The sequence below is a fragment of the Podarcis tiliguerta genome (assembly GCF_965153285.1).
Source record: "Podarcis tiliguerta genome assembly, chromosome: 5".
In the NCBI taxonomy this organism is placed as follows: Eukaryota; Metazoa; Chordata; class Lepidosauria; order Squamata; family Lacertidae; genus Podarcis; species Podarcis tiliguerta.
The window spans coordinates 7,546,914-7,568,613 of record NC_139538.1 but is presented as its reverse complement, the minus strand read 5'-3'; the positions used below and the strand labels follow the sequence as shown (position 1 = coordinate 7,568,613).

The 21,700-nt window shown below is 49.1% G+C and overlaps 2 protein-coding genes across 4 annotated transcripts; one reads left to right on the top strand and one right to left on the bottom strand.

The window, feature by feature from the left end:
* Nucleotides 1-1,825: 1,825 nt before the first annotated feature.
* On the top strand, nucleotides 1,826-7,127 carry POLR2H (RNA polymerase II, I and III subunit H). The gene is made up of 5 exons (XM_083442475.1): nucleotides 1,826-2,004; nucleotides 3,575-3,658; nucleotides 4,353-4,446; nucleotides 5,863-5,946; nucleotides 6,505-7,127. The coding sequence occupies exons 1-5, from the start codon at nucleotides 1,932-1,934 to the stop codon at nucleotides 6,620-6,622; spliced, it is 453 nt and encodes a 150-aa protein (XP_083298601.1). The 5' UTR covers nucleotides 1,826-1,931; the 3' UTR covers nucleotides 6,623-7,127.
* A 395-nt stretch (nucleotides 7,128-7,522) lies between these two features.
* Nucleotides 7,523-21,536, bottom strand: THPO (thrombopoietin). 3 transcript variants are annotated; one of them, XM_083442455.1, is made up of 6 exons: nucleotides 21,372-21,536; nucleotides 18,541-19,212; nucleotides 16,191-16,321; nucleotides 14,458-14,544; nucleotides 11,730-11,894; nucleotides 7,523-10,301 (listed from the first exon to the last, which is right to left on the bottom strand). In XM_083442455.1, exons 2-6 carry the CDS (start codon nucleotides 18,551-18,553, stop codon nucleotides 10,083-10,085), a joined length of 615 nt encoding a protein of 204 aa, XP_083298581.1. In that variant the 5' UTR covers nucleotides 18,554-19,212; nucleotides 21,372-21,536; the 3' UTR covers nucleotides 7,523-10,082. The 3 variants fall into 3 exon arrangements, with proteins under 3 accessions (XP_083298581.1, XP_083298582.1, XP_083298583.1); XM_083442456.1 differs by lacking the exons at nucleotides 18,541-19,212; nucleotides 21,372-21,536 and adding an exon at nucleotides 16,922-18,325; XM_083442457.1 differs by lacking the exons at nucleotides 18,541-19,212; nucleotides 21,372-21,536 and adding an exon at nucleotides 16,542-16,559.
* Nucleotides 21,537-21,700: the final 164 nt, after the last annotated feature.

Here is a 21,700-nt window from a genome sequence, read left to right as displayed (position 1 = left end):
CTCCTCAGTGGCCCAAGTAGGACCAATTCAGCCAGCTAGCCCTGGGGAATTATCTAATTGATTTTTTATTTTTGAATTTTATTGTTGTTCATGTTTTTATACTGTATTTTATGCTGCTTTTATAATGGTTTTAAAATGTTTTACATTTGTTGTTAGCCGCCCTGAGCCCGGTTTTTGAACCGGGAAGGGCGGGGTGGGGTATAAATAAAAAAATTATTATTATTTATTATTGTGACATTTAAGCTGCAGCATCGAGGTGGAAGAAATTCAACAGGTGATGCTTCTGCCTGCATGCAGATTCAGTGATGGGTAAAACTTCACCAGCAGTCCTACCTGAAATAATTCAGCAGCTTTATTTACTAGCTTGGCTGTGCAAATATACAAGCGATACTTGAATCCATTCAGAAGAAAAGGTCTCCCCAGAGGTGTTCCTCTGATGAAGAAAGACCAAGGCCAGCTCAATAACTTTTGCTGTCTGAGGCATGATGGCACCCTCCACCAAGGTGCATACAGAAACCAACTGGACTGGCAGCTGAATCATACTCTAGTTCTGGTGAAAGGACAATTTCTTGTACTGCACTTGAGGGCAGCAGGTTGGCACAGCGGGTGCAAAGCAGGCCACGTGGCTCTCACTGCTCTGTTCCCTCCCCACCCCTCAGCATCTGCCACCTGAGGCAGCTGCCTCACTTGCCTCATCATAGTGCCAGCCCTGAGAAAGATTACCAGCCACACATTGCAGCTTGCTAAGGGCAATTGCTGCCTGGAAGCAGGACCAGAAAGCTCATCAAGTCCCCTGGTGAGCTACTATAGATTTGTAAATTTCTGTGGGAGCCTTCCTCCCCAAAGTGTGGGGTACATATTATTATTATTATTATTACTCTTAATTGTAAAAAGGACATAATATATGGTCAGTCGGCTGCATTCAGCATGGCACTGGATCACAAGTGGTGCAAATAATCCATCGGGGCCTTAAGTGCTATGTTAAATTGACCAACTACAAAGAAGTTGCCACTCTGAGTAGTGGCATTTCTGTCTGTTATGATGCGAATAAAATAGGTGGTGGTTTTAGAGGCAGGATAAAATCTTGGACGCCAGAACTGGTCCAATCCTGTGCAGATGGAATGGGAAAAATTGCAGCAACACAAGAGAGGAAGAAACAGCTGAATCCCACAATACCATTGGCTCGATAACTGAAATTATTTAAAAGAGCAGCTGCCAATTTACTACTGATCCAGGCAATGTAAAGGAAATACTTTAATTAATATGCCGTTAATAATTCTCAAACACTCGTATGCATCGTTGAATATTCAATGGCAGCATTTAAAACACTTTTAAAATATGTATATATATCGTAAACCGCCCTGTGATCCTCAGACGAAGGGCGGTGTGGAAATTTAAGGAAAAAAATAAAATAACCACAAGGTGCACCATAATACTTAAATTTATGTAAATTAAAGGGTTTTTTTTAAAAAAAAGTAAACGCAGAATGAAAAATAAAATATATAAATGAGATAAAATGCATTTAAAACAGGGTGATATACATACACGGATAAATATATGTATATTCAACACACACAAACATATATTTATCCCTTCTGTCCCGCCCCCTCCCTTTATTGCAGGTTTAAAGGTCGGGATCTTTTTTGCCCTCTTTCGGGCTTCAAAGCAGACTTGTGCGCGTGCGCAGCAGAAGGACGCCCCCTCCCCTCCCCGCCATTCTCGCTCTCTTCCTCCTTCCAGTCGCTGCCGCCCTTTCCCAGCCGCCCCTCTGCCCTGTTCCAGCATGTCCGCCTGAGCCTCAGGCTGCTGACGTCATCGCCAGGCGCCCGCGCCGGAAGCGGAGAGCGGCGATCCATGCACACCGCGAGCGCGCGCGTGGCTATAGCAGATCGGGAGCCCCCAGCTGCTCCGGCTGCTCCTCCCGCGTTGCCATGGCCGGCATCCTCTTCGAGGATATCTTCGACGTGAAGGACATCGACCCCGAGGGCAAGAAGTTCGACAGGGGTGAGAGGCAGGCGCTCGTTTTCCAACCTCGGGGGCCACAGTGGTCCTTTTCCTGCGGGGGGTGGGATGGATGACCTTTCGAGATCCCCCCTTTCTTTCTTTCCGTGGTCCTATCCTTCCCCGTTTCTGCCTGCCCACCCTGCTCCTGGACACGGAACCTCATCCTTGCTTCCCTGCCCGCCTGCATGTAGGCTGGTCGATTTATACTGTGTTAGTTTTATGATGTTAGCCTCCCTGAGCCCGGGGAGGGCGGGGTACAAATAAATTTATTATTATTATCTACAGTAAGCCCACAGCTTAAGCAATGTGTGTGTGATGGATCGCACCCAAAGCCAAAGGCATTTATAGTCGAAACCCAATGGGTTCAATGGCGGGTAGGATTGCTCCCCCTTTAAAAAAAAATTTTGCCTTGGGCACAGCTGAACACACACAAGTTAAATGTACCTAAGTTGCAGGCTTCCTGCATTTACATGTGCAGTGTGCCCTTTCTTTTTCTCCTCCAAGGCTCTTGAGGTGGAGTGTTCTTGGTTTCTTTCTCTCCCTTCCCCTCACCCCCCAGTTCCCCCCTCCCATTTTACCCTTGCAAACTACCCTGTGAGGCGAGTTTGGTGGGTTGTGATAGCGGCTCTGAGCTTTATGGTTGACGGGGAATTCAAATCTGAATCTTTCCACACACACACACACACACACAGAGAGAGAGAGAGAGAGAGAGAGAGAGAGAGAGAGACCACCCAGCATCCTATTTATTTATTTCTATTGAATGGAGAAGTCCCTTTCCGCCTTAGGGTCAAACTTCTTTTCAGGCGTTTTTGGAATCAGTTTTAAAAACTGTTTTAACTGTTTGCAAATCTCCCTGAGACACATAGAAATGGTGCTTTGTAGATACGTCATATATTGAATACAATCTCAAAGCAGTTTGGAAATAAAAACCATTTCCTATGTGTATATAAACAGTTTAAAATCCAGTGCAGCTACATACTAGTCCAACACTCTTTAACAGTTAGAGGCGAGTCACTAATTTTATCTCTACCTTAATTAAATAAACAAAGGCTTCCAGTGTGCTGTAGTGCAAGGGTACATCTATAGCTGTGATGATTGCTGCTATTAGTAGTAATAGTGCTATTTCTACTATTACTACTACAATGCCTAAGTTTACTAAGTCTACAGGTGCAGTAGGGCTTGAATTTACGAAGCAAGAGTGATGGGGAAGGATCTCCTAACAGTTCAGATGCTAATAACCATGGCAACAACCCTGGTGTTGTGGTGAGAGCTTCTGATTACAAACCCAGGTTCAAATCACCGCTTGTCTCACTTTGGTGACCCTTCATTTCAAAATCCCTTCAGATCTTGGCTTAAAAACCTTACAGCTTTAGGTCCCTTTCTCTTTGATCTGTGAGCCAGGGTTTCAACAGATATTCTGTATTTAAGTGTGCAACTCTTCATCCTTCTCTCTGGCTCTACAAAACTGAGACTGGAGTGACTTGGCATTCCAGCAGAAGTGGAGGTGGGCTATGCCTTCTATGCCTCTCTATCCCCTAATTATTTGACACCCAGATTTGTCTCCCTCCAGTCTCCCGACTGCATTGTGAGAGCGAGTCTTTCAAGATGGATTTGATCCTGGATGTGAACATACAGATCTACCCTGTTGATCTTGGTAAGTGAGTGCAGTCAGGGGGCTTGCCTGGCAGTGTTTCTCTGACCCAGAGCTAGTTAAAACTTTTTTAGCACATGGGTCGTTTTCCCTGCACACCCACCCATCCCAACATTACATGCCAGCAGTGGATGTGTCCATAGCAAAAGCAGGCATGACCATCCCGTAATCACAAACACTCATCACACTTACACATTCCCATTGCACACTTGACACACGCAGAGATTTCCCCCTCGCCCATTGTTTGAATGCACACATATCTCTTGAAACACATGACATTTTCCCCCTGGAAATACAGCTGTCAAATCCGTGATGTATGAACCTAGACCAGGCATGTCCAAAGTCCGTTTTGGGGGCCTAATCCGGCCCGCTGGTTGGTTTAATCCGGCCCCTGTGGCAGTTTATTTCCTGGGGTAAAATCCTAAAAAAAACAACAACTCAACAACAACAATCCTGAAAGAAAGCTCAACAACTTTGGGGTAAAATCATAAAAAAGCTCAACAACTTCAATCCTAAAAAAAAGGCCAGCAATTTTGGTCGGCCATCACGGCCCTTGACTTCATCAAATCTGGCCCTCTTTGAAAAAAGTTTAGACACCACTGAGCTAGACAAATGCATTGCGATATTAATCTCACAAACATTAGCTGTAGTGAAAAGACTCCTCGCTGTCTTATTTTTGTTTTCCCCTTCATTTCAGGTGACAAATTCCGCCTTGTGATCGCCAGCACCTTGTATGAAGACGGGACCTTGGATGATGGAGAATATAACCCAACTGATGACAGGCCATCCAGGTAATGGGGGTCCAGAGGATGGCAAACAGAGAACTAGCCAAGGAGAGGGCTTCACAAATCAGTCCTGTGGTTGTGTGCCCTTCCTTTCAGCCTTCTGTAAGGTCGAAAACTAGCTTCTTTTTGTAGTTCCTCCAAAACCTACACTAGATGGTATCTGTCTTTCTCGAGAGACAATGAAGTGTGCCTCCCAGGGTGAAGTCAAACTGCTGTGTTAGCAGCACAAAAGTGTCTTCTCCAGGGCAAAAGCATGGGCAGTGTAGAGACCCAAAGTGTGTCCTTACTTGAAGTGTAAACACAATGGTTCTACTGCCTAATCCCTGGGTTGGGGAGCTGAAGCCCAGGGGCTAAATGTGGCCAGCCAGGTCTCTCTGTCTGATTCTTGGAGCTCTCTCCTGGCTGTACCCCTCTCTGGCTCTGCTTTGCACCACAGGTATTTCTGCCTCTGTGGAATGTCTCTTTGAACTCTAATGATGCCCTTTGCCAGTCTGGATGGAGGATTGAGAGACAGAGAAAAAGATTTGCATGCCTTGCTCCACCCACTTCTTCCTCTGGCCCCTCATAGGTTGCACAGGATGAAGTGCAAGCCCTTGAGCTGAATTAGGTTCCCCACCCCTATTTTCATCCTCTGCAGTTTGCTCCTCATGCACAGGGCGTCTGTCTGTCTGCTTGGCACTCCCTAAGCCACTCCTCTCATGAGCTCCCTCTTCAGTTCTTCCTGCTCCTCTTAAGTCCTCCTGGGCTGGGCCAGAGAGGAAAGAGCTATAAAAGGGGTGCTGTTTGCTGCAGACGTGCTGCACAATATTTTGTTTGCCTTTGTTACCCTGTATGTATTTTACATTTATTTCCTGCCTTTCCTCCAAGGAATTCAAAGGGGGGGTTGTGGCTCTCTGTTCTCTGCACACTCTGATCCTCACAACAACCCTGTGAGGTGGGCGGGGCAGAGAAGGAGAGATTCTGCCAAGGGCACCTATGTTGGAAGGCAGATTTGAAACCAGGTTTCCTTAGATTTAGTCCAGCACTCTAGCCGCTATACCGTACAGCCCAAGGATGGGACACCTGTGGTCTCGCACTTGTGTTTGGCCTACAATGCCTACCATCCCTGGCCATTGACTATTCTGGCTGAGGCTGATGGGAGTTGGAGTCCAACAAAACTTGGGAGGGTCGGAGTTTGCCCATCTCTGATATGACATGCAGGACATCTGGTGAAGGCATCTGAACTTATTCTTCCCCAGGCTGCAAGTGGATTTAGAAAGAGGAAATCCGCAGGCTCTGTGATCTGTACTGTTTAAAACTTGTGATGCAGCTGAAACAGATACGCAGATCTTTATTAGCACGTTGGTACAACTTGAAGTGATGCGATGGCCACAAAACCACACATGTTCTCTCCTTCTCTTCCACTGTTCCTTTTGGCTCCAGGGCAGACCAGTTTGAGTATGTGATGTATGGGAAGGTGTACAGGATCGAGGGAGACGAGACGTCCACAGAGGCCGCCACACGCCTGTAAGTGTTCCCCCTCTTATTTGCAGAAAGGGCTGGTTGGAAATGAATAGGTACATAATAACCTTCTCACAAGCTCTCTGAGTATAGCTCTTTGAGATGCTCTATGGAAGGAGTTAAGCGACTGGATTGGGGGCAGTGGGGAGTGAATAGGAACACTAGGAAGTCTTTCCCAGGTTGTTGGACACCTGTCCTATAGAGCCAATGGAGCACCGCCCCACCAGTAATATGCCCTCTGCCAGCCCCACCTTCCTGGCATCTAACTTACAGCCAGGCAGGCAGTGGTGTGTCCTGTCATTGCCTCTGGCGCCACCTGCTGTTGAGCTCCCTGCCTTCCACCCTACCGGACCCACTGAGCACCAGCCGTGGAAAGTGAGGGCCAAGAAGGACGTCCCGCAGAACTGGGGGCAGGATGGGGACACAGACATGCAGCCTCTTGTGGGAGTGAGGTCCATAGTTTAAGTGTTGCATGATTCCGCTGGGGTTGTTTTAAGCCCCTGTGGCTGCCGTGGTCTCCCTTCCTGCGTCTCACCTTTCTCTGGCCCACCCTTCCTCCTCTAGCTCTGCCTACGTGTCCTACGGTGGGCTGCTGATGAGACTCCAGGGAGATGCCAACAACCTGCATGGCTTTGAAGTAGACTCCAGGGTTTATCTCCTGATGAAGAAACTGGCCTTCTAACCGCCTTGGGAGTTGTCGTGGCAGCAGCTTGGACTCAGTGTGGGCATTTGCTGCCTCCCAAGTATACGGAGGGAATATTGCTGGCATGGGGTGTGTGTGTTAAAAGAAGCATCTCTCTCCAGCTCCTCTCCTCCTCCTCCTCCTCCTCACATCCCCCCAGCCAAGCCTCAAGGAAGATCATCTTTCTTCGGATTCTGCCAGGACTGCAGTGTGAAAATGTATCCCAAATGTCCCCTTGGTTGCAGCAGGCAGAGTGCCAGGCCAACTGAGAACATCCCCTACAACTCAGATGTTGAAAGGGCTACGGATTTTCTCTGTGCCTATGATAAACTCATTTTTATTACACAGGTGATTGTGGTAAGGACACAGTTCTGTGAGAACCAGCATTGCCATCATAAGCTGGGTTGGGAACGGCCGTCTTCGCTGGGGGCCTGGAGAAGAGGAGGTAGCCTCTGTTTGACCTCAGTTTCTTACCTTAATTAAATGTAGCTTTGATATAAATATATATATTTGGCTGTTGTCTATATGCTAGAAAGTTCACTGCCCAAGCATTGAGGATAACAAGCTTGCAAGACTGCAGTCAGAAATCCATATTCTGCAGGTTGAATTCACTTATCTGTTTGCTTTTGGAGACCTTTTGATTCGTCATATATATTCCTAATGTTCAGGATCTGGATTCTTCCTCACCCCCCCCCCCCCACTCCAAATACTGCAATCCTGGCCAAGTTTCATCTCAAATAGCAAAGGAGACATGGCCTTCCTGGGCAGAAGGACAGAGAGCGAGACAGATGAAGAGAAAGCTGGCCTGATAATGTCAGAAAGGAAAAGGGGGAATGACAAGATTCTGGGCTACGACCAGGATTCTGGCTTTTGTGGTGTAACAGGAGATTCCCTTGTGGGTTCGAGTACACCAAATTCATACTTTATTCAGCAATGCACTACCAGACAGAGTTCAAAGAGTGCATGAAAGCTTTCCATTAGGACGCTCTATGTAGGCAAATAATATGTCATACTGGCTGTTTCACCCTCCAGCCAACCAGCCTCTGTTAACCGATCGCTCCAGTATCTCTCGTTCAGCCATAGTCCTTGGAAACACTGACTCAACCCTATTTTTTACTGTACGTGCAGAGCCCTCCTTGCACTTTACCTGGAGTTGCTTTTCACTTCAAGGGGATCCTTACGGCTGTATTTTTCAGTGGTTCTTAACTAGTTTTGTGCCCAGGCCATATGCTTGCACACATGACGCTGCCCTCCCTGATAATGAGCCTAACAAAAGCATTCATTCAAAGAAACCTCACTTTGGAAGAGGCCTTGGGTAAGCTTTTTGCAGCCTTGTGGCTCTCTGGCTGCTTTGGGCTACTGTTCCCATCGGACAGGAGTTGTAGTCCAAAACATCTGAGGAAGCCCGGCCTACTGTGCCAAAACAAGCGAACCATGGGCTCCGAGTGGCAGCGTGGTGTAGTGGTTAAGAGCAGTGGACTCGTAATCTGGTGAACCGGGTTCGTGTCCCCGCTCCTCCACATGCAGCTGCTGGGTGACCTTGGGCCAGTCACACTTCTCTGAAGTCTCTCAGTCCCACTCACCTCACAGAGTGCTTGTTGTGGGGGAGGAAGGGAAAGGAGATTGTTAGCCGCTTTGAGACTCCTTCGGGTAGTGATATAGCGGGATATCAAATCCCAACTCCTCCTCCTCATTCAAGCAACGTGTGTTTTGTAGCGCTCTGGGATTTTCCCACGATGCACCCACTGCGTGCAAGGAACAGTCACCTCTTCGTACCCTGTATTTTGCTCACCTATCCCGATGTGGCTGGTAAGATACAACGGAACACATTCTGGGGTGTTTTGGTTTTTTTCTTTAAAAAAAGCATAAGTCTTTATTCTAAGGTTTTGTGTAGAAAGCCTTTGTGATCTTCCAGCACAGAGCCTCAGGAAGGGCTGGTTCTGGTCCAGTCTCAGAAGGCACCACACCCTGCCTCCCTCTGGGTAGGAGCATCAGTCTCCTGCTGCCACTTGTGGGTGGGTGGGTGGGAGGATGTCACATGGCCATAGGCAGGTGCAAAAGATGTTCCCCTTTTGCTCTGGTGTCTCCTGCTGACCAAAGCCAGCCATTCTTGTTCCACAGCTGCCCACACCATGTCCTCTGGCTATTGGCATCAGAAGGAGAACAGAAGTTGTGTGACAGCTTTTCAATGTGCCAGAGGCTGCCCCTACTGTAACCAACTACTCTGGTTGTATTCAGGTGTTACTCCAAACTGGGGCTGGCCCTACCGTTGGGCAGAGTGAGGTCACTGGAAGCAACAGCAGGGACATGTTATCAGGGGCTCGCAGCTGGCCTCGCATCCATTAAACTAGGCCGTTAACCAGGACAGGGCAGGACAGGATCCCATCTCCAGGATCAAAGCAAGAGACCTGTGTCAGCTTCTGTGTGTGGAATTGCAGGAGGTGGGGGCAACCATTGTGGTGCAATTTCTCTGGTGGGCCCTGTTCAAAGCCATGTGGGAATAATGTGGAGGCTTGGGGCCAGACTTGCCTCCAATGTCCCTGGCACACTCCATCCCAGATGGGGGAAGGCCTGGAGAGGGATTCTAAGTGTTTTCGGTTCAGTGTGCCCCCTGCAGCTGGAAGCCCTGATACTGAGGAAGAGTCCAAGCATCCATCATGGTCTCTAAGAGAGGAAAGAGCTCCTATCCTTTCTCTCAAGATGCTGAGCAATGCCCATTTGCCCCACTGGCTTGCCACAGAGTACATGGCAGGGAGAGTTCCTAAAATCTCAGCCCCTTTCCCAAGCAAGGCAATGAATGGCTCCAAGAGTATAAGATCATGTGAGGAGCTTGGCTGCTGCCTGAGACTGTAGGTCCAGTATCCATTCATTACAGCACATCCTCCCGACGTTTCTCCAATGAAAAAAAGGAGTGTCCTCCTCCAGCATTTTCCAGGTAAAAATAGGGAATCCTGTTCTATCTCCTCCACCGTTTCTCTGATGAAAATAGGGGTGTCCAAAGGGAAAGTGGGACATTCCGGGATCAAATCAGAAACCGGGACAGCTTCTGTCTTTTCAGGACTTTTCCCTGGAAAATCAGGACACTTCCCAGTCCGGTGCCTCTGGGAAGCTTGCAAGCAGGACCTGAGTGCAGCCACACTCTCTCCCCCTGGTGATGCCCTGCAGCTGAAAGGTGTGCTGCCTCTGACAATAGGATGCAGCCATCGTGGCTGGCAGCCAGGCCTTTCCAGTAAGCTAGCTGGGATCGCTCAGCTCTGGAAACACTTCTGCAGGCTGCTAGAGCAAGCCTTCACGATGAGGGTCTCCTCCTTCCTTGGGTGTGTGTGTTTTTTCCCCTGACCCCTGTGCTTTGAGGGCTTGGCCAGGCTTGCTCTTCCACACCTGGCCACCAGAGGGCCTACTACTCGTCCTGTGCTTCTCTCCCTTGAAGGATCCGGCCAGCAGCCCATGTTGGGGTCTTTCAGTGGCCCCTGGAGGTGGTCAGACTGGGAGGTTGCAGGGCTGCAGGGCTGGCAGCCCTCTGTTGCTCTTCCGCACTGCAGGAGTCTTTCCACAAGTCGTGGAAGAGGAAGTGCAGCTTGCCCCGCAGAAGCTGTTTGTAGGTCCCAAAGATTGTCCTAAGGTTTCTTTCAGGAATTAACTGGGAGCTGCTCTCGGGCTGTGCGGCTGGATTCTGTTCCTAGAATGAGAAGAGAAAGACAAGTGTGGGGGTGCCTGCCAGGGCTAACGGCCACAGTGAAAAAAACATTAATTTTTGGTAAACTGAATTTTTTTAAAAAAAGCAATCAAGCATAAATTTTATGAAATAAATAAATAAATCTTGAATGCAGGATGATAAAAGGTCCTGGAAATCAAGCCTTCTGAGGAACAGTTGCATACTGTCTCGCCAGAGTGGTACATGCTCTGGATATATCCTGCTTGGACTACTGCAATGCTCTCTACGTGGGGCTACCTTTGAAGGTGATTCTGAAACTACAACTAAGCCAGAATGTGGCAGCTAGACTGGCGACCGGGAACAAATGCCGGGACCCTTTATAACACTGGTCCTGAAGGATCTTCACTGGCTCCAAGTACATTCCTGACATAAGACATTCAAAACCAACAAGCCTGCTATCCCAACCTGGTCAGCCCCCTAAAAACTCCGATACCCCATTTAAAAAAATACAATATACTCCCATAGAGACTCCTTACACTGCGTTTGAAACCAAAATCGCATTTGGATAGAAACTGTTTCTCAGGCGGCTAGTCCTAGTCTTTATAACTCTGTACCTTCTTCCAGAAGGCAGAAGCTGAAAGAGAGCATTTCCGGGGTGTGCACTATCCTGCGCTATCTCTGCAGCTTTCTTATGGCACCTGGAAGCGTAGATTTGATCCAAGGTGGGAAGAGTGCACCCAATTATCCTCTCCGCAGTCTTTACAACCTTGAACAGCGTTGTTTTTCCCCTGGAGGGCAGCTGAGAAGGATGCAACAGACATGCACCAGATGGAGGCTGGATGAGAAGGACGCAACAGCTCGTGATGCCCTGCAGGCCCCCCCCCCCCAAACTGCGCTCAAGGAGACAGGCCCCCCGGGCACAGCCCGGAAACATCTGAAGGGCTGCAAGTCCGTCCCCCCTCCATCCCTGCAATCGAGGTCAGCAAAGCAGAGCCATGCCTGGGTGCAACAACAACTTCCGCTGTTTGTGATTTCCAGTAACTAGCATTCAGAGACCTATTGCCTCCAACAGTACATAGTCAGAGGGCATTGCAGATATTATTCCCCATGGATTTGTCTAATCCTCTGTTAAAGCCATCCAAGTTAGTGGCTCCCTGTTTTGGAATGCTCTCCCCAAGGGGTTTTGGCTAGCACATTCATTATACACCTTTAGGCACCTGGGGAAAACATTCCTCTTCTACTAGGCCTTGGCTGACTTTTAAACGTGTTTGGGGGAGGGGAGGAGAGAGGTTTATTGGTTTGTGTTTTTTTGTTCTTGTTTTTATCATGTATTTTGTGTTTTTATTTTGTATTTCATGTTGTGAACCGCCCTGAGATCTACGGATGAAGGTCAGTATACAAATTTAATAAATCATCATCATCATCCTGGGGAAGCCCCCTTTGGCCTCTCACCTGCCACCCAAAGTTTCGGAGCTGCAGGAGGAAGGAGCTGGCTTTCTCATAAAGCTGCTGGAGCAGTGGCGAGGCGCAGCCCCGGCTCAGCTGGTTTTGGGCGGCTGCTGTGCCATCCACCAAGTTAGCCAGATCACGGAGGGTTTCTTGCCCTTTGTCTTGGTTCTGAAAGAGTAAGAGAGAGGGGCAGTCGTTGGGTGATTCTGACATTTCTTATTTATTGGTTGGTTGTTGTGGTCCTATCTCAGCTTTGCTCCATAGATCTGAAGGTGGTGTCCAGACTTCTCCCTGCCTGTGGCCCAGTATACCTGAAGGAGCATCTCCACACTCATTGTTCAGCACGCACACTGAGGTCCAGCACCAAGGGCCTTCTGGCAGTTCCCTCCCTATGAGAAGTGAGGTTGCAGGGAACCAGGCAAAGGGGCCTTCTTGGTAGTGGCACCCGCCCTGTGAAACGCCCTCCCATCAGATGTCAAAGAAATAAACAACTACCTGATTTTTAGAGGACATCTGAAAGCAGCCCTGTTTAGGGACGTTTTTTATGTTTGATGTTTTAGCGTGTTTTTAACACGCCCAGAGTGGCTGGAGAAACCCAGCCAGATGGGTGGGGTATAAATAAATTGTTGTTGTTGTTGTTGTTGTTGTTAATCCTCGCAGCAAAACTGTGAGATACGTAAGGATGGGAGATTCAAACTCTGCTCTCCCAGGTCCTAGTATGTCATGGACTGGCTGGATGCAAAGGAACCAGCTCAGGAACTCAGAGCCCGGGGATTGGTAGCGGGATAAGGGTGAGTGAGAGTAAACTCCTTTTCCGTGTGCTTCTTCTGGTGTAATCAAAGCAGGACCACAAGAGGGTGGTGTTGCCTTGCAGGAGTCAGATTAGATTAAATGGAAATGGAACGGCACCCTTAGGAAGGAGGCAAAACAACCCAATGAAGACCAAGCATCTGTGGCTGCACAATAGGGGGGGGGGCTGTTGCAGGGTCTGTGCAGAATGGAGTATCCTAGACTGGCGGATCTACATTTTGGGGGATCCTGAAGCTTGAGCAACTAGCAACGAGGTCTGGGTAAGCTTGGGGTCAGCAACCTTTTTCAGCTGCGGGCCGGTCCACCGTCCCTCAGACCATGTGGTGGGCTGGACTATATTTTGGGGAACAATATGAACAAATTCCTATGACCCACAAATAACCCAGAGATGCATTTTAAATAAAAGGACACATTCTACTCATGTAAAAAGACGCTGATTCCCGGACCGTCCATGGGCTGGATTGAGAAGATGATTGGGCCACATCTGGCCCACGGGTAAACCCTGTTACCTTCTTCAATGGGGTTGTTCCACAACAGATCACTTTTTAAAATGATAATAATAATAACTACCACATCCCAAATTTTGATTAAAGTTGCTGTACTGGGTTGTCACACAAGTCAAAGTCAACACAGTGAATAAATATTTCCTATGCCTTGTGGTTTTCGAGTTGTGAGGGGGTGAAAATTAAGGAAACATTATATGCATTGTGGTAAAGGTAAAGGGACCCCTGACCATTAGGTCCAGTCGTGGCCGACTCTGGGGTTGCAGCGCTCATCTCGCTTTATTGGCCGAGGGAGCCGGCGTACAGCTTCCGGGTCATGTGGCCAGCATGACGAAGCCGCTTCTGGTGAACCAGAGCAGCGCACGGTAATGCCGTTTACCTTCCCGCCGGAGCGGATACCTATTTATCTACCTGCATTTTGACATGCTTTTGAACTGCTAGGTTGGCAGGAGCAGGGACCGAGCAACGGGAGCTCACCCCATCGCGGGGATTCGAACCGCCGACTTCTGATTGGCAAGTCCTAGGCTCTGTGGTTTAACCCACAGAGCCACCCACGTCTATGGTGCATCATAGAATGGTGAAATTGACTCTACTAGACCCATTTTTTTAAAAAAGCAATGTGGACTGAAGTCATTTCTGGGGCATGGGCATAGCCAGGATTTATGTTGAGGGGTGGGTGGGCAGGACAGCCCCCTGTCCTGTTCCAGAACCAAGCTACCTGCGACGCAATTGGTCAGTTCACAGAAACCACGCCTGTCGTTCAGTCGTGTCACTAGAATGCACCACAGCATCATCCAGGCGACCTCAGTGAGCATTTCAATTCCAGCTATTCTGATTATTTCTAGTTTTAGTTAATTTTTTTTTAATTATTTATGTACTTGATTTGGGGGAGGCAGCTGCCCTCCCCTGCCCACCTGGCTACGCCCTGTTCTGGGGCCCCCTGGAATTAGGGGCCTTGAAGCTGAACCTTCATTAGTTTCATAGTAGAGGAAGAAGAAGAAGAGTTTGGATTTGATATCCCGCTTTATCACTACCCAAAGGAGTCTCAGAGCAGCTAACATTCTCCTTTCCCTTCGTTCCTCACGACAAACACTCTGTGAGGTAAGTGGGGCTGAGAGACTTCAGAGAAGTGTGACTAGCCCAAGGTCACCCAGCAGCTGCATGTGGAGGAACGGAGACGTGAACCCAGTTCACCAGATTACAAGTCTACTGCTCTTAACCACTACATCACACTGGCCCCTGGTCCTAGAAGATGCCATGGCTGGCTAGGAACCTGAGTGTGAGCCCTGCAGCCTGCCATGGCATCTTATTTTAGGTCAAATGCTTGTAGCATTTGGATTAAAGCTGTCACAGCTCAACAAGCCCAGGCCCCAGCCCTTGACACATAGACGGTGGGTTGGTCATTTTTACATACTCACTGTCTTTGCCATCCACTCTCGGAGGCTGAACCCGACCAGGGGTAGCTGCACAGGCTGCTGAAGGAAGGGGAGTTCCTCACACTGGCTCTGCGGAAAGGACAGAAAACCCCTGAGAGGAGAAGCAACCAGGCCAGCTGGCAGGAATGGCCAAATGCACAGAGCAAATGCAACCACCTGGCCCCTGGCCCCTAACAAGTCGCACCCCGCAAATGAGGTGCAAAGCAATTACGGCCAAACTTCATTGGTACCCAAAAGAACATGGTTTGGGGCTGTAGCTCATCTTTCCATTGATATATAATTTTATGGTTTTACTACAAAAAAAAGTGGTGTTATGAGCCATCATTGCCAAAACAAGATGACACCTGATTGGCTGCCTAAACACTCCTCTTGCTGGTTATTTGGCTATAACTTTTGATTAGAATACAGATAATTGAACATTCTTTGTTGCATTACATTCTTCATTAAATTATCTTTCCATTGATATACAGTGGTACCTCAGGTTACAGATGCTTCAGGTTACAGATGCTTCAGGTTACAGACTCTGCTAACCCAGTAATAGTACCTCGGGTTAAGAACTTTGCTTCAGGATGAGAACAGAAATTGGGGGGCGACAGCGGGAGGCCCCATTAGCTAAAGTGGTGCTTCAGGTTAAGAACAGTTTCAGGTTAAGAACGGACCTCTGGAACAAATTAAGTTCTTAAACTGAGGTACCACTGTATAATTTTATCGTATTGCCTCAAAAAAAAAAAAAAAAAGTGGTGTTATGAGCCATCAAACCTCAAAAACACACTTTCTCCAAAAGGTTTCCACAATTTTGGCCACTAGCGTAGGCACACGGTTCTCTCCCTGCATTTTATTCACACAACTACAGTGGTACCTCAGGTTAAGTACTTAATTCGTTCCGGAGGTCCGTACTTAACCTGAAACTGTTCTTAACCTGAAGCACCACTTCAGCTAATAGGGCCTCCTGCTGCTGCTGCGCCGCCGGAGCACGATTTCTGTTCTCATCCTGAAGCACTATTTCTGGGTTAGCAGAGTCTGTAACCTGAAGCGTATGTAACCTGCAGCATATGTAACCTGAGGTACCACTGTACAGGAAATAGTGGCTGCCCCCCAACACTGTGCTGTGTGGTTAAAAATTCTACTGAGCTGGCTGGGGCTGATGGGAGTTGTGGTCCAAAACATTTCGGAAGCACTAAACTAGGGTTTCCCAAACCTGGCTGTTTTTGGACTACAATTCCCATCATCTCTGACCACTGGTTCTGCTAGTTAGGGATAATAGGAGTTGTAGTCCAACAACAGCTGGAGACCCAAGTTTAGGAAACCCTGCAGTAGACTGAGGAAGGTTGATCTAAATAAACAAATGGTGTCCTTCCTTGCAGCTGAGCAGTATTATCAGGGCCGGCCCACCCATGAGGCAAGGTGAGGCAACTGCCTCAGGCGGCAGGATTCACCAGGCAGCAAGTCACAGTATCAATCTTTCTCCCTTGTTCCTGATGTAGATCTGCCCTCACCCCTTCTTCTTTGGTGGGGGGAAAGGAGGCCCCATTTTGGGGTCTGACTCAGGCACCAAAATGTCTTGGATGGCTCCGAGTATTATTCTGGGCCACCCACCACATGCCAGCCACTCAGTGAGTGGTGCAACCTTAAGGAAAGTCTATGGCAGCCAGCAAAAAATGCCAAGATTCCCAGGGCCCCGATCTGCCCGGGTGAAGTGAAACGGCATTGCTTACCACTTTGTCCTCCAAGTCCATGGCTTCAGTAATGTACTTCTGGATTAGCCTCCTGTCACAAACCAGCCTGGTGGGACTCATCTCAAACAGGTCCAAACAGAGCAAGAATACAGTGAGGAGAAGGAGGAGCCCTAAGGGAGGTTTGAGGGAGGAGAGACAAAAGGATAGATGGCCAAATGTTTGGTATCCTCTGAATCAGCTTGGCAGGTAGGCTCCCTAGACCTCCCTCCTTCCTTCCTTCCCTCCTTCCTTCCTTCCTTCCTTCCTTCCTTCCTTCCTTCCTCCCTCCTTCCTCAAAGAGGTTCTCCCCCTCCTCATTTAACACTGGGTTTTCCTCTCAGGTCAACCTACCTCACAGGGTTGTTGTGGGGATTGAATGAGGACAAGAAACCACGGACACCATATTGAGAGCCATGGAGGAAAAGCTGAGATGTAAATGTGATGAATAATGATGATAAAGTTAGGTGGGACAAGGAAACCCTCTGCCCTGTGGGAATGTTCAGGGATGCAGGAGAGGATATATTGTCTGATTATATCCTTATCCAACTTGTGTTAACAAGTTCCACAATTTCAGCAGAGTAACATTCCCTTCTTTTAAATTTGCAGTGGCTGCATTTGCTCAGGCTCGCTAAAGCCTCTATAATAACTGCTCTGGTATTTTGCCCTTATTCCCTCATAAAATAGAAGAGACGACATAGTCTTTTACAAAAGTATAAAAAGAGTTTACTCACATTCTGTTCACAATCAGATCCCAGAAGGCAGACTTAGCTTAATGAAGTAACATACACTTGGAATCTATCTTTTAAGAAGACAGTCCCTTTGTCCTCTCTCGGCTGGAAGCCAAGAGGGCATCTTTCGCTCAGTAGATGTTGTGTCTTTGATGCATGTGGTGAAAGAGAGAGAGATGGCTGCCCTGTCCTGTGCTTTTGTCATTACCTGCACAGGTGAGGCCACACCCACCTCTAGTCACATGCAGAGGAAGTCTGTCCGAGCCCAGAAGGAAACAGGAAGTTTACCTGCTGGCTGGACAAACATCCCTCCCTATGTGTAAACATGTGCACTCTAGGAATGTTGTACTTGACTGCTCTTGTGTTTCACATCCCACATGCCCCAGGTAATGGGAGGCTGAATTAGGGTGAGTTTGCGGGCAAAGGAGCTGTCCACAGACTCCGCAATTCCCTTGCCAGTCCATTTCCCAGTTAAAATTGCCTTTCCGAAGCTGAGCTATCAGGCAGATGACAAGGACATAACAAGCACCTCTGCTTCCTACACACAGAGATTGTATGTGCACACACACACACCTCCTTTGACCCAGAAAAAAAATGTTCTGTGTAGGAATTGAGGACCAGGATGATGGCCTTCAGACATCATTGGTTCAGTGTACAAAGGGGTGGGTGCCTTCTCCTTCCTGTTCAAACACCTTCCAGTACTGTATTAATATTTGCTGTATCCAAAGCTGAGATAACCCGGCTTCACTTCTGAAATGGTGCGTTGTGCACACGCCATGGCTTGGCAGCTGAACATGTGAGGCTGCAAAAGTGCCTCTGAGCATGTGCAGAGAGCCTGGCCCTCAACACAGAGAAACCTTAAGCAGACCTCACAATCTGAGGTGGAGGGAAAGGTCACCTAGAGGAGAGGGTGAAGGTTTTAGGCACAGCACTCTCCACCCACCCCACCCCCCGATGCTGGAAATAACAATTTCAGTTTCGTTATTACTTCTCCAGAATTTTCACCGCTGGCCTGAACTGGGCTTCATGAAAACAAAACAGGATCCAAGTTCTTTCCTCTGCTAATTAAAAAGACATCACCCAATGAACTAAATCTTACGCTGCAATCTTGTAGCCACTCAGGAGTAAGCCCCACCAAATTCTGCAGGGCTGATTTTGGCACACAGAGGGTTGTACTGTTAGTCAATGACCCACATGACCATTTGTCAATTAAGGAACTAGTCAAATGAACATGCATCTGCATACAATTAAGCAACATTTCTGGGGGCAGGGAGCACCACCCTGCTTTTTAGAGAGGCGCTGCTGTGTGTAACAGCAAGACTTGTCCTTGGGGAAATCCATAGTGGAGAGGAAGTCCTGGATAGAATGGTAGAGTTGGAAGGGACCCTGAGGGCCATCTAGATCAACCCCCGCAAGGCACAGCCCCTGAGACTCAGTCCGGCCTGCCAGAGTCAGACCCCTCGCTCCAGCCCATGCACAGAGTGCCTTTCCCTCCAGCTATTTAGGACTGGGGAGAAGGAGGGCTTCCAGCAGAGAAGGGTGTGCGGCTGACCCATAGGCCAGTCTCCCCAGGGGTCCTGCCTGTGTCTTCCGAGACCCCTTGGGGCGAGCCCAGCACTCACGGTTCAGCTCCATGCCCAGCTGGAAGCCTCCTTGTCACAGCATCTTCCTGCCAGGGAACAGCGGCTGCCTCCTAGCTCCCGCCTGGCTTCCATGGACGGTGCCTTGAACGGTGCCACAGCCACGAGGGCAGGCCAAGGGGGCTCCGGCGGGCTTTCTGCGTAGCTGCCGGCACCTCCGAGCCAGCGCTGCGCGGCTTCCTGTTGTGAAGCTGCTGGTGACCTCTGGTCAACGGCTTCCGAGCAGCAAGCCCGAGCCTTCAGGAAGACTTCCCGCTTCCAGACATTTCCTCCTTGGCTGACGGAGGAGGCAAGGAATGACAAGGCCGGCTGGCTGGCTGGCTGGCTCCCTGGTGCGAGAGTTTCACACAATTGTAGAGTCGGAAGGGACCCCTGAGGGTCATCCAGTCCAACCCCCTGAAGTGCAGGAATCTTTTGCCCAGCGTGGGGCTTGAACCCACGGCTTCGAGATTAAGAGGCTCATTCTATACCGTGGCCGTTCCTCGTGCTTCGGGCCAGATGCACAGTCCTGCTGCATCTGCTCGCCGCAGTCGGTGAAATTGGGGGGTTCTGGCAAGCACCACAAAACCTGGAGCTGGGCTCATATGGCCTTGTGATAATGAGCCTGGTGTCCGTCAAGTTTCCCCTAGTCTGGATGCATCTGTTCCAAAAGACCTAGCAAAAAAGAGAGAAAGGAGTTGAGAGATGACTTAACCTGGGGAGAAAACAGCAAAGACCTGATGAAGAGGTTATATTTTCTGAGAATCCTCCGGAAAAATAATATCGCAAAGGACCTGTTGATGGCATTTTACCATTGTACTGTTGAGAGTATATTAATTTATGGTCTCTGTGTGTGGTTTGGGAGCTGCACGGTCAGGGGAAAAAACAATGCTGTCCAAGGTTATAAAGACTGCGGAGAGAATAATTGGGTGCACTCTTCCCACCTTGGATCAAATCTATGCTTCCAGGTGTCATAAGAAAGCTGCAGAGATAGTGCAGGATAGTGCGCACCCCAGAAATGATCTCTTTCAGCTTCTGCCTTCTGGAAGAAGGTACAGGGTTATAAAGACTAGGACTAGCCGCCTGAGAAACAGTTTCTATTCAAATGCGATTTTGGTTTTAAATGCAGTGTAAGGTAGTCTCTATGGGAGTATATTGTATTTAATTATGGGGTATCAGAGTTTTTAGGGGGCTGACCAGGTTGGGATAGCAGGCTTGCTGGTTTTGAATGGCTGATGTAGATTTTTTCAATTTTGTTGTTCTGTATGGAACAATGACAATAAAGCAACCCAGAAAACTGCCTTATACTGAGTCCACCCAGTCTTGTATCATCATAATCATCGTTATGATTCCTGACTCTCCTTGCACCATGAGGTCCCAGATTGGGTCACAAATCATGGAATCATAAATTTGGAAGGGATCCCAAGTTTCATCTAGTCCAACCCTCTGCCATGCAGGAATCTTTTGCCTAATGTGGGGCTCAAACGCACGACCCTGAGGTTAGGGTTCCCATCTCATGCTCTTTCCAGACTGAGCTATCAAATGGACTTTCAGAGGGAGAAGCGCAATTCTCCTGGAGCTCTGAACAGCTTTGGATACCCACCAGCCATAGGCTGCGTTGACGCGCTAGACCTTTCGACCACATTTTTAAGAACAGAAGAAGATCCTGCTGGATCCGGCCAATGGCTTATCTAACCGAGCATCCTCTTCTCACAGTGGCCAGCCAGATGAACCCAAACAGTGGAACCCAAACAGAAGAGCAACTCTCTCCTCCTGTGGTTTCTCCAGCAACCAGTGGCGTAGCGTGGGGGGTGCAGGGGGGGCCGGCCGCACTGGGCGCAACATCTGGGGGGGGTGCACTCGCAGCTCTCTGCCCCCTGCTAAAATCCATGGGTTAGGGGGCGCAAATTACTTGCCTTGCCCCGGGTGCTGACAACCCATGCTACGCCACTGCCAGCAACTAGTATTCAGAAGCATCGCTGCTTTCGACTTTGGAGGCAGAGCACAGTCATCCTGGCTAGTACAGTCATACCTTGCTTGTCGTACGCCTTGCAACTCGAAAGTTTTGTCTCCCGAACGCCGTAAACCCAGAAGTGATCGTTCCAGTTTGCAAATGTTCTTTGGAACCCAAACGTCCAACGCAGCTGATGCGGCTTCCGATTGACTGCAGAAAGCTCCTGCAGCCAATCAGAAGCCGTGCCTTGGTTTTCGAACATTTTAGGAAGTTGAAAAACCAAGGTATGACTGTAGTCGTCAACAGCCACCTCCTTCATAAATTAGTCTAATCCTCCTTTTCAAGTCAGGTAGGTCCTGCTTCCAGGGGGGAGTGAGGTCCCTGGGTGAAGGAGTGGTTTCTTTTGTCTGTCCTTAAATGAGGAGGGGGAGAAGCATGTGCACTACCTTGTGCTCCTTGGGGGGAAAGTTGGGGTATAAATGCAGTGCAGTGCAGTGCAGTGCAGTGCAGTGCAGTGCAGTGCAATGCAATGCAATGCAATGCAATGCAATGCAATATTGGCAGCTGGTCACCTCAGGCAGGGGACATTCTCAGCCCTATCTGGAGATACCAGACACCTGCTCTGCCACTGAGCTACCACCCTAGAGGCCTTCCACCCAGCCTCTGGCATGCCCTGCGTATTTGGAATTCCCTGTGGAATTTCTTGTCCTCTAGCTCGGCCTGCCTGTGGCACGCAGTCCACAACGCAAACTGTGCTTCCCGTCAGAGGCCTGCCCTTTTCCAGAGCAAGTGCCTGTTTGACAAGCCAAGCAAACAAACCCCTCTCTGCTCCTGCTGCCTCTCAGCAGCCACCCTGCTAGAGAGCTACTTCCATGCTTACCTTGGTAGGTCTCCGCTCTCATGTGCCCCAGGCCTGTGCGATCGGCCACCTTGAGAGCCGGAAGGGACCTGGGCCGCTGCCCCCACCGTCTCTCCCATGGTTTGCCTGGGAACTGGGAGACGGCTGCAGAGTTGTCCCAGCTGCAGCCGGCACCCGCTCAGGAGTGGGCGGTGAGAGATAAGGGAGGTCAACCACCTCCTCGTGGCACACGCAGTACGGCGGATGGGCTCCTGTCCGGGCAGGGACGTGACGGGAGTCACATCTTGCAGTGGGGTGCGTGCGGGAAGGAAGGTCACGCCCACCCCAAACATTTAAATCACCACTGGCGC

Excerpts from the sequence above, each read along its gene's own strand:
- THPO (XM_083442455.1), bottom strand. Across the intron at positions 14,545-16,190 it reads TGGACTTGGAGGACAAAGTG|AGCCAGTGTGAGGAACTCCC; the intron begins GTAAGCAATGCC and ends TCCTTTCCGCAG. Across the intron at positions 10,302-11,729 it reads TCCGAAACTTTGGGTGGCAG|GAACAGAATCCAGCCGCACA; the intron begins GTGAGAGGCCAA and ends TTCTCATTCTAG.
- POLR2H (XM_083442475.1), top strand. The coding sequence starts at position 1,932 with ATGGCCGGCATCCTCTTCGAGGATATCTTCGACGTGAAGGACATCGAC. Across the intron at positions 3,659-4,352 it reads GATCTACCCTGTTGATCTTG|GTGACAAATTCCGCCTTGTG; the intron begins GTAAGTGAGTGC and ends CCTTCATTTCAG. Across the intron at positions 5,947-6,504 it reads ACAGAGGCCGCCACACGCCT|CTCTGCCTACGTGTCCTACG; the intron begins GTAAGTGTTCCC and ends TTCCTCCTCTAG.